This window comes from Agelaius phoeniceus, chromosome 15 (genome assembly GCF_051311805.1).
Source record: "Agelaius phoeniceus isolate bAgePho1 chromosome 15, bAgePho1.hap1, whole genome shotgun sequence".
NCBI classification, from domain to species: domain Eukaryota; kingdom Metazoa; phylum Chordata; class Aves; order Passeriformes; family Icteridae; genus Agelaius; species Agelaius phoeniceus.
Genome location: NC_135279.1, coordinates 5,559,504 through 5,576,653, shown reverse-complemented (window position 1 = coordinate 5,576,653; position 17,150 = coordinate 5,559,504). Strand labels below are relative to the sequence as shown.

The 17,150-nt window shown below is 43.7% G+C and overlaps 1 protein-coding gene across 1 annotated transcript in view; it reads left to right on the top strand.

Moving 5' to 3' along the window:
* Nucleotides 1–17,150, top strand: part of GALNT10 (polypeptide N-acetylgalactosaminyltransferase 10) — a 77,932-nt gene that overhangs the window by 29,610 nt on the left and 31,172 nt on the right. Inside the window, exons 2-4 of the mRNA XM_054642966.2 lie at nucleotides 7,533–7,635; nucleotides 8,489–8,627; nucleotides 11,940–12,106. Coding sequence (XP_054498941.1) covers nucleotides 7,533–7,635; nucleotides 8,489–8,627; nucleotides 11,940–12,106 — 409 coding nt within the window. The remainder of the gene's footprint in view (nucleotides 1–7,532; nucleotides 7,636–8,488; nucleotides 8,628–11,939; nucleotides 12,107–17,150) is intronic.

Below are 17,150 nucleotides of genomic sequence, written 5' to 3'. Positions count from 1 at the left end.
CTTCTATATGCAAGGCTGTATTTTAGACAGCTTCAGCTAGCACTAGCTTCTGTGGAAAACAAAGTGCATCTCTCTGGATTTCATGCCCTTAGCTTCTGCCAGGAGTTCAGTCCTAAACCAGCTCTTGGACCTGTGATAAAACAGTGAATGTGCCCTGCTTCCTTGGGAGAGCTCATCTAGTTTTATGTTTCCAGCAGGAAGGGAAGGTGGGAGGGGTGGGAAGTCTAATCTCATTTGGAATGGCAGTTGAGAGATTACTTTTGTCTGCATCTTCATTTTGTATGTTTATTGTCCAAGCCCCTCCTGCTGTTGTACCTCAGGCAAGGTGAGGAGTGGGCTGTCTCCATCAACCAGAGGCTAGCCAGGGTATGAGATGTTATTTGGGAATTTTATAGGGTGTTGCTGTATCATGGAGCAAGGTCAAAGAATTATTCCTATTGCTTGAGGGGAAAACAAGGTGGTTTACCCCAGCTAAATGCCTGCAGGAGCTTTTTCCAGGGTGTTCAGCAGATTCCTGAGCCAGGCTCAGTGTGGGAGGTGGAGCAGTTCTGGAGATGGAGAGGGCTGTAAACGTTTTAGTGAGCAGAAAAGATGAGAAAGCTCTTGTGGGCAAATGAATTCTAAAACTAGGCCAGCTGGGGTTTTAACAGCTGAAAGGAAAGTCTGAGACTGAAACTGCTGTGCTATCACAAGATGTGCTTAAATCAGGGAGGAGAATGCTGCTTGGAGCTCTGTGCTGACCTTGGAAGGGGCTGTGCCTCTGCAGGCCTGGGCTGAATTAGTCAAACAGTAAGTTCAGAACAGCAGAGATCACAAAACTACAATATTATCTCTAAAGGTAAGCAAAGAACAAAGTGTGAGGGGTTTGGCAGAGACAGATGACTAAGCTGGATGTCATATCACTGTCCTCAGCTGATGCCTGCAGACTTTAATCCACTGATGATCCAGGACTTTTTTGCAAGATGATTTTTTTTTTTTTGTGTTAAGGGATTTTCAGCAGTTGATGTTGAATAAAACTTGTTAACCAAAGGAATTTAAAGAGGGGGGAGGAAGTTTCAGTTCAAACAAGTACTGTTCTAGCACTTGATCCAAAAAACTTACTGCATTAAAAAGCAGAGTCAGCTGAAAGCAGCAGGCTGTCCCATCCACTGAGTGTTCTGCAAGGAACATATTCTTTAACAACTCTACAGCTCCCAAATGTCCCTGGGTGTTCTGCACAAAAGGCTCTGCTTTGTGCCTGTCTGCACTGGTCCCTTCAGCTGGTCCAGCTGTGGTTTCATTCTCTGACACAGGGTAAGGCTGATCCAGGAGTGCCCACAGTGTCCTGGGGCTGCTGAAGGAATCAGGATATTTCCATGCTCTGAGGCCTGGCCTCCTCAAAAACAAAGCACAAATCTGAATTTCAATTTTTAACTGGTGTTACAGGTGGGAAAGAAAATGATGGCCAAGGTATAGCATTCTGCAGGAAAAATTCAGGTCTGGTTCAAGCCTGTTGCTGGGATGTGAGTCCCAACAAGCTGTGATGATGAACTTGGCTTTTTTGTCTTTGAAAGCATTTAAAAATTCTGCATGATGGGATACCATTTAGTCCTGCGTTGCTTTATAATAGTTCCTCAAATGTTGGAGGTTTGAATTATGTTAATGTACCTTTTAAATTTTTTATGGACTGAAATAGCTTCAAAAATTAACCTTTTGAAAACACTTGGGTAGATCACACAACAGGCTTTTAGCAGCCTTTCTTTCCAGTAGTGTGCTGCCTCCTGTTCCAGTAAATGAGGAGCTTTGATTGACTGAGGTTATGCTCAGCTTCCTGACCCAGGAGCAGCCTCCAGCTGATGTTGGTGATATTTTTATTTTTCATTAGCTCATCTGAAAGTCTCAGCTGTTTTCCTGCCAGTGAAAAGGATGCAGTCTGTTTGTGCTGCGTGAGTGCTGTGCCAGTTTGTTGTTCAACACTTGCTGATAGAGCTCTGACAAACCAAAAAAAGAATTTTCATTTCTTCATGGTGCAATAACACTTGCTATCTATTTATTTATGAAAGGGTTACTTACATTTGGCATGGATGGCCCTATGATCATTAAAACCTCAGTTTGCTGCAGTGAGAGGGAGGATTCCTCCTGTTTTCTCCTAGACCTGGCTTCCCTCACATTTTGCTTCCTGAAACACCTCAGGTCCTGCAGGTTTTGGAAGACTGGAAGGAATCTGCCTATGGATGTTTTCTCTTTCTGCTCTGCCATGTCACACAGTGTGACAACTGGGCTGTTCCCAGGTGTGTGCTCTTGAGTGTTCCACTGAGTTCACCTCAGGTTGCAAGTTCCTTTAATAAACAGAGGAATGGTTCTTATTTGCTGCTTTCCCTCTCCCTCTTGTTTTCCTTGAATTATTTTGGCATCTTCAACATCTTGTTTCAGGATATAAGTGCAAGACAGTCTTGCTGAGGTGCTGGGATAAGTGATCTGGAGTGAAGCAGATGCCCTGTTTGACACTGTCTCCAAAAATCATGGGTCTGATTATAGCTCCTTGGTTTGAAAGAAAGTAATAAATCAGCAAAACAAATGTTTGAAGAGGGTTTGAGATCTCTACAGCATTATGGTTAACATAAATGCTTCAGCAAATCTTTTTTCCTCGTGTGTAGAAAACTCTTGGCTTATGTGTCGATCTGCACTTCCTTTTTTTTTTTTATTTTGGCTGCAGCCAGACACACTAAATAGTGATTAAACAAAAAATTAAAATTCTGTTTTTGTGCATTTGGCGTTTGAACGCTGATCAATTGCTTTGGCAGCGTGTTAAGTAACAGTGTGGTAGACAACAGAAGTGGCTTATTTACAGCAATCTGTCTAAATCCATTTTCAATGTATTGCTTAATATGCCTTTCTACTTTAGTTCATTTTCAGTTTTTAAAAAATGAAGGCTGGAAACAGGCAGGAGAATGGTTTAAGATATTGCTGGAGAAGTAATCACTCCTTAGTGGTAAACAACTTTCAGTTCTTAAGGGAAAGAAAATGTGCTTGAGCTGAAATAGAACTTTTGGGCTTGTTGGAGGAGTTCCTGGATGGAATTCAATGGTACATTTATATAGCCTGAGTAGGTGATCATAATGAAACCTTCACGCTTTAAAATCTGATTTTTACGTGTTGTTTACAATTGACCATTTAAAAAAACAGCAATATTTTTGCAAAATGGGAAGCTAACACAGAGCAGAAGTGAAAATTGCTGACCTCTTTTATAGGGATAGAAATCCACATCCATAATGTGCATTTACCCTAACCATGCAGAATTGACAGCTCCAATGTTCAAACAGTGGTCACTGCATTCCACAGATAAAATGCACATAAAGGGGGATGTGGTGGAGGGTTTGGACAAAAATGTTCTACCTCCTGCTATGCAGTTAGAATTAATGAGAAAATTAGGATGAGAGTGTAAATAGAGATGAAATACAGCATTGCATGTATGACATAACTCGCCATAAATGAGATGTTTGTTTAAGAGTTAAAGAAAAAGTCAGTCCTAGGAAACTTGCTGTGTTTTGCAGATTGCTCTGATATCACAGTCTAGAGCATTTGTTGAAGGAGTATCATCAAGTTATGTGATTTGCATAATTGAGTCAAATCCCATGCAGCATCCCTGAAGGAAACCACTAAAAAAAGCAACATTCTGGTCTCTCTGTATGCTGTGTCTGGATCTCTAGAGCCTCAGACATCTTTTACAAAGAGGGGGCTGGAGGGGTAAAGCAAGAAAGAAGGAAAAGATCTTCCAAAATCTGCCCATTTTCCCAGTGAGAGGCACTTTGAGGACACACAAAGTGTGCACACCCTTCCTGTGCCCGTGGTGGCACCGTGCCTGCAGCCTTACACACAGCTCTGCTGAGAGTGATGGCATCAGATAATGCAGTCAGTCAGGGAGGGGCAAGGAAATGTTTTAGAGCTCACACTGACTGTTTTTGGTGGTCTGCTCAAATTAAGTTGGTGTTGAAAGTGGGGTTTTTAATCAGAAATGCAATGCTGATGTGGCTGCTGCAGCTGCACCTTCCCTCCAGGGCTGTGTGCATGGTGAGGGCTGGCAAGGTCACTGAGGCAGAGACACTGATGTTCCTTTTCTAGCACTGAAAGTCACTTCAAAATGAATGTTTAGACACTGTTGACAGAACTTGTCAGTGACTCACAGCAGACTTTTCAGTTATGCTGTTTTAACAGCGACCTGCAAAACCAGTGTAAGCATTGGGTGTTTGCTTGCAAGGGATACAGTAAGAAATATTCTGACCTCTTAACATTTACCCAGGCTGAATTAAATGTAATGGAGGACTCCAGTGTTGGATGAACTAAGGTAACTTCTCTGCCAAAGACCAAAAAAAGCTCCAGAATGCAGCATGTCTGCCATGACCTGGAACTGTGTCTACCCTTCAGGATTCTAAAAGCCACTTGGAGGTTTGTGTACATGCAGCAAGAGGTTCAGGTTGTGCTTGTCCTGTGTGGATAGGACAGTTTGGGGTGAGCTGTACAGGGCAGAAGCACCACGAGCAGTGCAGGCAGAGGAGCTGGGAATGACTCACCCTGCACAGTCCTCATTTCATTCTGTCAGTGCCAACGTGAAGAAGTGTTGATCCTTGGAAGTCTCCAGACTGAGAGCAGTACAGAGCCTGTTCCCAGCCCTTCAGGATCAATAACTCTCACTCTGGGCACCTCTGCAGTCCCACACTGCAGTTCAGAGAGGTCTGGATAACTGATGCATGTGCTTCATCGTTTTCCCTCTTGCTTCATTTAAAGTTTACGAATTACTGACATGTGTGGCCTTGACAGGGTTAGCTTAACCCAGCTCACAGATGCTTTTGTGTGTAAATTTATCTGGGACTGAGAGAAATCCATCTATGTGCTTGGCTTTCTGCTGTCTGTGTGTCTGGTTGGTGCAGTGGGTAATACAGTGGCAGTCTCTGTGATTTTTTTTTTCCTGTTTTTGTTTTCCTTTATTTTCACAGCCCTGGAGGATGGTGTGCTGCTGCCTGCTTTCCTTCTATCTCAGGGTTTAAATTGCTTGCATTAGGTTGTTGCTTGCTCTGAGGATGTTTACATGCACATTGCTGACCCCTCTAAAGAATGGCTCAAAGCTGTGCAGAAAATTTCCTTCCCTGTACACATTATCCTGCACTGAGCACACAAACACAAGGACCAGTCCAGCCCAGAGCCTGGGGCTGCACCCACTGAGCAGGGATGGCTGTGAGTGCTTTCTAATGGCTTTTAGGCTGCTGCTGTGCTGGGACAGCTGTGTGAGGGTGAGAGATGCCCCCTCCTGCCCCAGCCCAGTGCTGTGGCCTCCCTCAGAGGGGTCTGGAGATGTTGGTGTGAATCCTCTGGGGTCTATTTCCAACTTCCCTCCCGTCTCCTGGGAGCTGTGGTGGAGGACAGCTCCAGATCCATGCCCTCAGTGCATTTCAGTGTGTTTCAGAAGGAATGTGGCTGGAATGTGGCCTGGTTGTGTCCCAGCTGCCGTGGGGTGGGGCTGAGAGCTGGCAGAATTAGAAGTGAGAAAACTCATGGGTTGAGAGAAAGAGTTGAAAAAGTAAAGCAAAAACCCCACAAAGCAAAACAAACCAGGGGATCCATTCCTTGCCACGGGCAGGCAGGTGTTCAGCGTTCCCCAGGAAAGCAGGGAAAGTAAATGTCATCACTCCAAAAACCCCTGCTTCCTCTCCTTCCCCCAGCTTTATCAGTGGGACACCACATGGTTGGGATGTCCCTGGGGACAGCTGTCCTGCCTGTGTCCCCTCCCAGCTTCCCATGCTCTGCCACCTTCCTCTCTGAGGGCAAAGCCAAGCAGCCTTGACTCTGGCTAAGCCCTGTCCAGCAGCAACAAAAACATCTCTGTTTAATCAACACTTTCCAGCACAAAGCCAAGTCACAGCCCCCTATCAGCTCCTGTGGAGAAAATTAACTCTACCCTGGCCAAAACCAGCTCAGAGAGCAGTCCCCATGGGTGGGTGCCTGCAGCATGGACAGGTGTTTTCCATGGATGTTTTCAGAGGGAAGGGAGGTGCTTCTGCAATTCTAGTTTTAGTTGCCCCAGTCCCAGAAAGAGATGAGATTTAAGCCCCCTCAGCAAGGCTCTGTTAGACAGGTTGGATTTGCTGTTTGCTGATGGGTCTGAGTTTTCCTCCTTTTCCCCAGGTTGCCTCAATTCCCTGCTCACTTTGTCAGGGTTTGGTTTGGGCTGCTGGGCTGCCACAAGCACAGTGGGTGTTGTGAGGTTCAGGGTTGCACCCTGTGTTCTTCCTTCTGGATCCAGTCCCTGGACACTCTGGCCATGCTCTTCTCTGCAGGGCTGGGAGGGGTTTCCACAGCAACTGCTTTTAAGGGGTTTTCACATGTTTTATCCAGCAAATGGCCGGAGGGACAGTGGCATTGTCAGTGATTCTCCTGGTGTGTGCATTCAGTCCAGAACACTACAAACAAGAGACAAAGAGACCTAAAATATAAAAATTTCAGACCTGCCAGTTGTTCCTGTGCCCATTATGATCCTTGTGCAGGAGGCTAGCGCTCAGAAAGTTGGCAAAACTCTCCTGGCAAGGAGGTGCTCTGGTCTGTGAGAGCTTTCCAGGACTTTTCCTGGCAGAGGAGGAGGCTGGTCAGTGAGCTGGCCTGGCAAAGAATTGTTCTTGTAAAACAGAGGCAAAAATTTCACAGCATGGCAGTGTGCTCTGGTGTGGGTTATTTAGTGGGAATCATTAGCAGGGGTGGCATTATCACCAGGCAGGAATTTGCAGAACAGTGCTGTTAAATAGGACAGCTGGAAAACCACAAAGCAGGTTAAGCAAATTAGTTTGATATTTATGTTTGGTGAGTCCAGGACAGGAGTGTGTGGTTTTTCACCAGCTCAGCTGCTCTGGGGCTGCACTTGCCTTCCCCTGCATGATGTGAATCAATATCAGGCTTTTGCAGTGCCTCTCATGCCTCCTCTTCCCTTCAGCAAATGTGAGTCTCCATCCTGAGCAGTCAGAGGTGAGCTGGAGACATTGGATTTCTGGGGATCTTCATTTGCTGACTTGTTTTCAAAGCACCTGTGGCTTGAATTTCAGGAACAACATCATGAAATAGAATCTCTAATTGGGTTCAGCAGCAAGAGTCTTAATAAATGACCTTTTAAATCTTATTTTGATTTTATTCAGGTGTGGTAGTGTCTCATTAATAGTGATCCTGCAGTAGGTCTCCCAATACATCCTATTTAATTAACAAAAAGGCTGTAAGATGTATTGGAGGTTTTCAAAATGAAAATGGGAGTTTTTAATAGAATCTCTGATTAAGAAATAATGTTCTGCATATGTGATGGTGCCTGGAAAAATATCACTTAACAGACACAGATAAAGTTCTGAGACAAGCAAAACTCACTTCCTCCCTCACCCCTTTCAGGCTAAAAGCCACTTGCCTGTGATGCTCTTACCTTAAGGGAGATATTTAATTTCCTCTTACAGGAAGGGGAGGCTGCTGAGGAAAGGTTTCATTTGTTGTGTATTTATTACATATCCAATTTTTTTGTTTAAAAGGCACCATATGTGAGGCAAAAGAAAGACCCTTACTTTGCTGATGGACAAAGGAAAAAGGACTGGCACAACAAAGAAGCCATAAGGAGGGACTCGGAGCGTGTAGGTATGTAAGATTGCTATAAAAATGTTTTAATACAGATTGCAACTTTGATTTTATTTGGTAGGCTGAGTGTAGAACAACATGTTCAATGTTAGGGTCAAGGTGATGTTCTTGACATGATGCAGCATTAAAGCCAGTTCATCTGTTAATCTTTTAACTGTGTTAATCCCAGTTAAATTCCTTTTTCCTCATCTCCACAGTAACTATTTTGAGGTGCAAATGCATCTCTTAAATCTTGGTTTTTTTATGACAGGTGGAAAACTGACTTTAAAAAACTTACCCCTCTCCCTCAAAAAAGTGTGCATGTACCTCTCCCAAAAATGGGAAATCCAGAATAAGAAAAACGTTCTGGACTATAACATTCATGCAAGTCCATTCCATAATTCTGGGGTTTGCCTTGCATTGCAAACAAGGCCCATTTTGAATGTCACAGCTTTACACTGATGTGTTTGCAAGGGCTCTGCCCCTCAGTGCAAGAGCACAAATCCATCTGTGCTGAGAATTCCAACAGTGCTGAGATATTCAAACCACGTGGATTCTTCCCACTGTGAAACAAAAGGCATTCTGGAGATCTTCCACAGCACTGCCAAAACCCCTTCATCTGTTTCTGGTGTTAGGAGGAAGATTTTTACCTTGGATTTGCACAGCTGAGTGGTTTGCAGCAAAACTGCTTATCAGATAAAATTGTTAAATTGACATGGTTGACCTGGTGCTAAATGACACAGAGCACAAAACTCATAAAGTAATGTTCAAAGGACTCTTAAGATGCTCTTTTTTCTGCTGTATGGATTGGTTTCTGGCCCGTTAAGCACTAATTAGCAGCAATGATCTGTATTTACTTTCTGTCTATCCACAGGAAATGGAGAACAGGGAAAACCTTACCCAATGACTGATGCAGAGCGAGTGGACCAGGCATACAGGGAAAATGGCTTTAATATCTTTGTGAGTGATAAAATTTCTCTGAATCGTTCCCTTCCAGACATCAGGCACCCAAAGTGAGTATACAGTTTGCATTTCTAGGAGTGAAGCTTTGCAAGCCCTAAATTACCACCTCTACAGGAATGTGTTCTTTTTTATTATGGACTCTTGTACCTTTGTTCATAAAATCCAATCTTTGCACAGCTGGATCCTGGTATTTCCTTAATAAAGGACAGCGTATAGTAATTTCAGTGGGAAATAGAAGAGATCAAATCTGGGAGAAAAAAAAATCTCTTTTTGATTTCAAAAGACTTTAAATTACCACAAACTTGCAATCCTGCTCATAAGAAATCTTTAATGTAACCCTGAGGTCCCACTTATGTTGGCCCCTAGCTGGAAATGACTGTGGAATGCTCAGGAGCAGAAAAAGATGTGAGTAGCTTCACTCAACTATGTATGAAGAGTTTTACCAGGTTTGTGGATTATTTTTGTGGACATCTTCCTCATAAAAGCAGCCTCATCAGGGTTTACAAGTAGAAACGAGTTCCAATTGAATACTGACTTTAGAGTTCATCTGGTTTTGGACATTATGCTGTAGGATGGTGCTGAACTGGATTTTGGGCAAGCCAGAAGTTTTTCTCTTGCAAAAGTGCATCAGTTAGGGTTTAGACCTTGTTTATACAAAGCTGAGAGGTTTTTAAATACTTTTTGTGAGGTTCTTAATCTGAAAGCATTGTTAGACATTTGAATCTGAGATTCTTTTGTGTAAAGCTGTGTTTATCACAGTTTAATAAATCTGAATTCAACATCTACTTTATTCACAAGATACAAGTTCCAGAAGTCAGGTTTTATAATTTGTTAACTGCACAATTGAGATATTACCTCTTCAGCTGTCACAGCAAACTAATCAAATACACTGGCTTGACACTCTTTCTCAATATAAACACATAAAAAAGGTTGTGAGTGTAGCTCCATAAATGTTTTAGGCATGCAGCTGAAATGTTTAAACATAGAGATAAATCAGGTAACTGAAGATGTTTGTGGATCAGCCCATGTTCAAGTTCTAGGAAATACATTTTGAGTTCACTAATCTAAATTCTACCTGGCCTCCATTTACAGGGTCTGCCTTGGGCTCTGGGAACTTGAACATCAGATAATGCCAGTATTTTGTTATCTGAGGGTTAAATGTGTTACCTCACATGCTCCAGTGTTTCCTGAAATTCCCAACGCAGTGTTGCTAATTCTACTATTTAAACTTTTGTAAAATGTGAAACTTCTAACTCCAGCCCCAGATAAAATTAATAAGTGAAGTGAAGGGACACCAACAACTTAATCTGTGATTAATGGTGCTGCTGCAGTGATTTGCTTGTTGCTTGACAAATCCTTTCCCCCAGCACAGCCAGCTGTAATTGTGGGGGCCTCAAGGAGTGGATAAACAGCATGTGCCTAATGGTGCTGGGGTTGGCTGAGCTGGGTTTCCCATGGTGGGGATGTGCAGAGAAGGAATTCACAACTGCAAGGATCTGCTGTGCATTCTCTGTGCCCATTAAAAAAGATAGGCATGAGATGGTATGGTTTGTGTTACTGGAGAGGGTGAGGAGGGCAGTTTAGAACAAAGTTAGGCTGAGACCTAGCCATGAAGTTACAAGTCCATAAAGAGGATTGCAGGAAGAGGGGAGCTGTGGTTTAGAGCTTCTTACATGCAGTGAGGAGCACGAGGAGAAGGTGTGCTGGGGAAAAATGCATCATCTGCCTTGCCCTGAGCTCTGGGGCCACAGCTGGGCTTCCACCCAACAGCTGCCCTGGCTGGGGAAGGGCAGAGAAGCAGCTGATGGTTTGTGTGGGCTTTAATCCACCAAACAGTGTGTCTGCTTTCTGTTAATTGTGGGACTCAGGGAGATGGGCACAGCATGTACTGGATCTGCCTGGTGCACACATACAATTGTTTGTTTCAACAGTCATGTCTTCCCCTGATAACAGTTCCTTTAGGCTCCTCTAGGGTTTTTAATATTAAATACTAATTTTGCAGGTCTTGTAAAGCAATTGTAGATACAGTAGCTGGAGGGAAGCAATTTCTCTCCGTGCTTAATGGTTAAACTTAATAGCTAAAGTTTTCCACTTGTTAAAGCTAGAAAATGAGGATTCCAGTGTAAGAAGAGTTAGAAACAATTCAAGGGCTCTTGGTTCATATTGGAACAGAGCTGTAGCTAGTAGCTGTTGGAAGAAGGTTAGGGTGGCAATGCCAAGGGCTGGATGAAAGCAATCCCTGCAGCTTCAGTTTGCATCTTGCATCTGTGCATTGCAGCCGCAGCCTGCAGGCTCTTGGCAGCACCCCAGCACAATTCATTGCACCCAGAATAAGTTACTGTCCTCTCACACAGGCTCCAGAGTAACTTCCTGTAGGCACAGATGTATTGAGCTTGTATAACATAGGTACATCCTTCTCTGTGCCCTGGGAAGGTACCAGGGAGAAGCTGCTGCTGCCAGAGTGGCTCTCGTTCCTGTGTGTCCTTGCGGGGGCCAGGGCAAGGAATTGCTGCCTGTGTGCCTGGGATGGTGCACAGTGACAGCCCCCAGGGCAGGGCACAGCCTGCACAGCAGCCTGGGGGCTGTGCAAGGGACAGGGGACAGTGTGGCATCTCCCTGTGCTACTCCTGGGCACAGGGCAGCTTGTCCTGCTGGCACTGTCACAGTACCACCTCCATTCACACGGCACACACTGGTTGGTTCTGGACACAGGGGGCTCCAGGGATAGAACAGATTTTTGGCCCCTACTGAAGAGCTGCTGGGTGTTTTTTTAAGTACATTGGGTCACTGTGTGGCCTTAGAGGTTACCTGTTTAACCAGGTGTAAAGTCCACTTATGGCCACACCTGCAGGAAAGTAAACTCTGCACTTCATACAGCAGAATTTTATTAATGAAGCTACCTTGAAACGAACCCTACAAGGCAAGAGTTTGTTACCCCTATTTCAAAATCAAGAAAATTGATGCACTCTGCATCATTCTGAGGAGTAAAGAAGTTTACTAAATTTACTTTACTTTAAGTTGCTTACTGGTAATTAATATGGAAGTGCTGGTGTGTCTGGTGTGCTCTGGCAGCACCTTTTGATTTGCTCTGTGTGTGTCCAGCTGCAAGAACAAGCTATACCTGGAGAAGCTGCCAAACACCAGGGTGATAATCCCATTCCACAAGAGTTTGTTACCCCTTTTTCAAAATCAAGAGAATTAATGCACTCTGCATCATTTTGAGGAGTAAAGAAGTTTACTAAATTTATTTTACCAAGTTGCTTGCTGGTAATTAGTATGGAAGCGCTGTTGTGTTTTGGGTGTTTTTTGGTGTGTCTGGTGCGTTCTGGCAGCACCTTTTGACTTGCTCTGTGTGTGTCCAGCTGCAAGAACAAGCTGTACCTGGAGAAGCTGCCCAACACCAGTGTGATAATCCCATTCCACAACGAGGGCTGGTCCTCCCTGCTGCGGACGGTGCACAGCGTCCTGAACCGCTCCCCGCCCGAGCTGGTGGCAGAGATCGTGCTGGTGGATGACTTCAGTGACAGAGGTAGGATGGTTTTCTGTGACATTCCCACCAGCCTTCCCTTCCTGAGGGATCAGTGCACTTGTAAATATGTGTGTAATGACCTGAGGGTTTTCACTTGCCAGCAGCAGAGCTCAGGGCAGTCTTGCTACCTTTGAAAGCAGAAAATTCGTGTTCCGTATTCAGGGTGTGCTGGTGTAGCTGCTGCTGGGATGGGCTGTCCTGTGTTCTGGGCAGTATCAAAAGCCAGAGAAGCTGGTTTTAATATTCAGCTAAGGGCCTGTGTAGCCCTTAATGTAAAATGTTAAATGTTGACTCTTGAAATAACAAAAAAAAAGCCAAGAGGTGGGAAGGGGGGAATAGCTCACTCCTTACATTCTACTTTTTTTTTTTTTTTTCTTTCTTGATGCAGAACATGTAAAAGAATCCTTGATAAAAGGTTCCCATCTGGGACTGCCTATGATTTGGCTTGCCTTTCTCATGAATTTTGTGCTCCTGAAAAGTAAATGTGCAGCATCCAAACCTTTTCTCTCCCTTTCTGGGAACTTCCCTCGGTATTCTGTACTGCAGTGCCTGGAGCAGTCACTTTGGGTTGGGTTGAAGTGCTGTCTGCAGAGGTGTGGAGTCACTCACACATCACCACAAATGGAACAGCCACTTGTCATTGCAGCAGCAATGTGTGCCTGTGGTTGCTGAGATCTTTTTCTCTGAGCCATTTAAATGGTGCCTGATGCAAATTAAGCTGCACTTTGCCTTGTGTTTTGCACTCCTGCTGTGGTGGAAAAGGCAAGTGAAGGAGGAATCAATGCCCCTGTCATTGCATAGGGGGAGAAATCCCATGGGAAGTGCTGTGACTGGTGTTGAGGAGGGCACAGTGACTTTGAGGGGTTATGGTCAGATCTAGTAACTCTGTTTTCTCCTGTAAAGTTACTATTTAGCTTTATGAGCTGCAGAGAGTTCAAGCCACTGATCAAGTGAGGCAAAAGAGCTTTCTGTACAGATCCTAAAGGATACATCTCCAAAAACCTTACACCTAGGAAGCTCCTAAATGAGCTTGGAAACAAGCTTTTGAATATTTAGTGTTCTGACCTATACTGCTTTCCAAATAGGCACTACCCAACTGCTGTAGTACTTGATCTGAAGTTCTTCTCTCATTAGTTTGCAAGCAAGGCATGCTGCATTGAACAAATCAATGTTACATGAAATAAGTATTTCTTAAGAGAATTTTCAGGCTAAGGTGAGGAGAAGGAAAACCCACCTTCCTGACAAGGTCTTTTTATTGCTCCTCAGTCTAGAAGCAAATTAGACAAGCTCATGCTGTAACCACGAGTGAATTGTACAAATGGGTTCTTTTCAGAGAAGTAGAAGTAATGAAATTTCGTTTCCTGTGGGTCTGTTTTCCTTGTTCTTTAGATGTGGCCTGAGCAGGTGAAAGAGAGCCCTCCTGGTTCCCCCCCTGCTCCTCAATCTGTACCTGTGCTGTTTGTCCAGCTCACTCTTCTCTGTTCCCCCTGCCTCTGATAAGACAAAAATTCTTCTCCCTTGGTCATCCATCTTTCATACAAAGGTTGCAAGAAGTAGCTGGGATTCACTTGTGTGCAGCATCTATTTATAAATGGATATAAAAGACTCCAGGTGCTGGACAGGAGGCTAAATCAAGGGAAGAGAATAACACTCATGCAAAGAGAGTGTGTTAATAAAAACTGGTGTGGGGTTTCTCTTTGGGGTGGATTTTTCTTGTTTGTTTTTTTTTAAACCAGTATTTTCCTGCTAGCAGAGTTGATTTCTGCACACTGGGACAATTGCTGGTTAGGATGAAACATCTTTCCTTCAGTGCTGTCAGTTTCTGCACTTTTCTTCCTTACCCACACTGGAGTTGGCTTGCACATCCCTCAGTGAGCTTAAACAGATCCTTAGGGCTCTTAAATCCTAATCACATGATCTTGACTTGAAAGGCTAAAGGTTACAAATTTCTGGTTGTAATTTATCCACTGTTTAACAAAAAAAAAGAAAAAAAACCAAAAAAACAAATTAAAAAGTCCCCAAAACCTAAACAACAAACACCTGAACCCAGTAACTGGGAATTGATAAATTGATGGTTTAATGCATCAAATGCACGAAGGAGCAAAAGTTCCAGGAAAACTTTTACTTGTATCTTATATGTTCGAAAAGAGCACATTTTTGGATTTGGACTGTTAGGCAACTGCTGTGGTTATCTGTTTCTTATGATTAAATTGGGCAGATAATAAGAACTCCATGTCCAAGCTCATGATCATCACAGCTGTGCCACAGAACTGGAGACAGTAAAAAGAATGAGAAGAAATTTCTTGATTTTTCTTTGCAAGTCATAAATGATTGGTCCTCTGCATTGTCTGCAAAGTATTCTGTATTGTCCTCAAGAATTCTGTGCTTCTGTTTGAAATAATAGCCCCCTAAATTTGTAGCAGCATCTTTTAAAGTTACAGAATCACTGTTGGATGTAGTGACAGTAGAGGCCATGGCTGAGATCAGAGGGGCACAGGAGGAACAGTAAATGTCATCTCCTTCCCTGAAGAGATCAGTAAATAGTCCCCATAAACTCCAGTGAAAAGCCAAGGATGGAAAGGATAATCACTCAATAAAAATCTGTTATTAATTTTTTTTTTATGGAGATGTTACTCTGACAGGATAAAACATTGGATATCTCTGCTGTATCTCCTGCTGGCCTTTCACTCGAGGGTTGTCTAAACAGACCTCCAGAACTTTAATAACTCTTTAAAGAATATTCTTCAATAGCTTGACCTTCCCTGGCAAGGAGATTCTCTCTCTCTCTCTCTCTGTCTCTCTCCTGCCAGCATTTCTGGTGTGCTGACCTGTGCTGGGGTTCAGTGTGCTGGGGTTTGCCAGCTGCTTTGGGTTCTGCTGTTTCACTGCTTTCTGGGAATGTTGGTGCTGATCCATCAGCTTCTTTCATCCCTTTGTCTCATACATGGAGATTCTTTGCTGCACATGAAGAAGAGAGGACTTTGGTAATAATGGAAATAGTAAGTGTGGAAACCTGGCTACTGTAAACGGTGTTTTTCCTGACAGATGTTATTTTCATATGTTTTTCATCTGGTTTTAAGCTTGAGTGTAAGGAATTTTTGGTGTGTCTATGAAGAGGGCTGAGAAGTTGGCTAACAGGAGAGTGAAGACAGATTTCTGGGTTGGTTGGTGGCTGCTGTGGTCTGCAGCAAACCTGAGGGGCAGCTGTGGCTGTGCATTATTGGAGCTCCTGGACAGATGAATCATCATCTGGAAGTGTCAGCAGCCATTTATTTCTTAATTTGCTTGAAAGAGACAACTCTGTGACCTTTAGCAATAAACATTTTTCATCCAAAAAATGCTGTCCCGATGACAGCAAATCTTAACAGGGAGCAGCAAAAGCTTTACAAGACATGTTTTTTAAATGTTTCCTTTGCTTTGTACTTGGAAAGTCAAAATGTGCTGGAACAACTTGCTGTCTGGAACGTTTTGGGGTTTTTTTTGTATGCCTGCAGTATAATGCAAGTGGTCCAAATCTAAAAAAAGGCGAGAGCTTTACCTCACCCAAATTCTCACCCAAATTCTGTGCAGGATCCTGTGTCAGGCAGAGGGCTGTGGGAAGGGCTGCCTGTCCATGGGTGTGGTGGCTCCATCCCCTTTGCCTCCAGCTGCAGTTATTGCCACCTCCAGCAGCTCCTTCTGACACTTAAATCTTCCTCTGTGGGGATTCCCTTGGTAGGTTGGGTTGATTTTAAAGGAGCTGCTGCTTTCCATCATGTGCCATTGGTCACAGCAGAGTGAACATTGCAGGGTTGTTTTTTTACTTTTTCTACTGCTAGTCTCTGTTGTATGTGTAGCATTGCATTAAGAATGCTGTAATGCTTTTTTTTTTTTTCCCCACAAACTTGATTGAGAGTGATGTAAGAACTTTCTCCCCAGTTCAGAACACTTGTAGGGATTTTCTGTGCAGAAGAAAATAGTTGAATATAGAGTATAATTGTATAATAAGTTGAATATATAGTATAATAGTATAATAAGTTGAATATATAGTATAATAGTTCAATATATTGAAGAGGGAGGCACCAATTCAGCAAAGTGTTGTTGGAGAATAAGAATTAACCTGGCCAGCACTGGCTGCTTCTTCCTGCATGGAACAGAGAGCTGCCAGAGAGCCACAGGCTGACCTCCAGGGTTTGATGAACCTCAGCTCTTGCAGGGTGGTCCAAAATAATGCCTCCCCTTCTGGATAAGCAGAATCCTGAATGCAGCACATGTGTATTACCACTCTAGAATTCCTGATCATAAAAACTCCTAGCTGTGGCAGTCCTGTGTGGATTTGTGGCTTCACTTTTAATTTCTATAGCTATTCTTTCAGTCTGATAGGTTAAATTAAACCTTTTCATATGCTGGTTTGCAGGATACTAATTGCATCCCTCCAAGCCTGTTGTTACCAGAATGGCCCTAAGTAAACAAAAATGTTTTTTCCATGTATATCAGTTTTTTCCTGGGGACTGTCATGTGAAATTTGTTTGCTTTTTGAATATCTAATTACCATGCTGCTGAGTGGGAATTTGGTTGTATTCATAAAAATGGCAGGAGGAGAACTGAAGTGGAATTGCAGGTCAGTTTGTAGCACTGCAGGTTTTTCTGTCAGCTCTGATGGCATTTTGTTATTGATAGCTGGGAACAAGTCTCAGGCAGGCAGTTCATGGTTCTTGAGGGTCTGCTTCAGTCCCTGGGCCTGCAGCAGAATTGCTGTGGTGAGAAATGGAGCTCTTCAGCTCTGGTGTCTGTCTTGTACTAAATGAGTTGTTGGTCTCCCCCTAATTCCAGAGCTCGTGGACACCTCTGCTGTAAGAGCTGTCTCAGTGTCTGCATGAACAGATGTAAAGCTGTCCTTGCCTCAGTAATGAGTGGTCAGCCCTGAGCTGGGGGAGCAGGGGGGGATCCCTTTGCAGGATGTCTGTCAGAATGGGCTTTGCTTTTCACCTGGTGCATGTTTGGTGGCCCAGCACAGCAGTGGAACATCAAACATCCTGCTGAAAGGCAGAAGGCAAACTCCTCT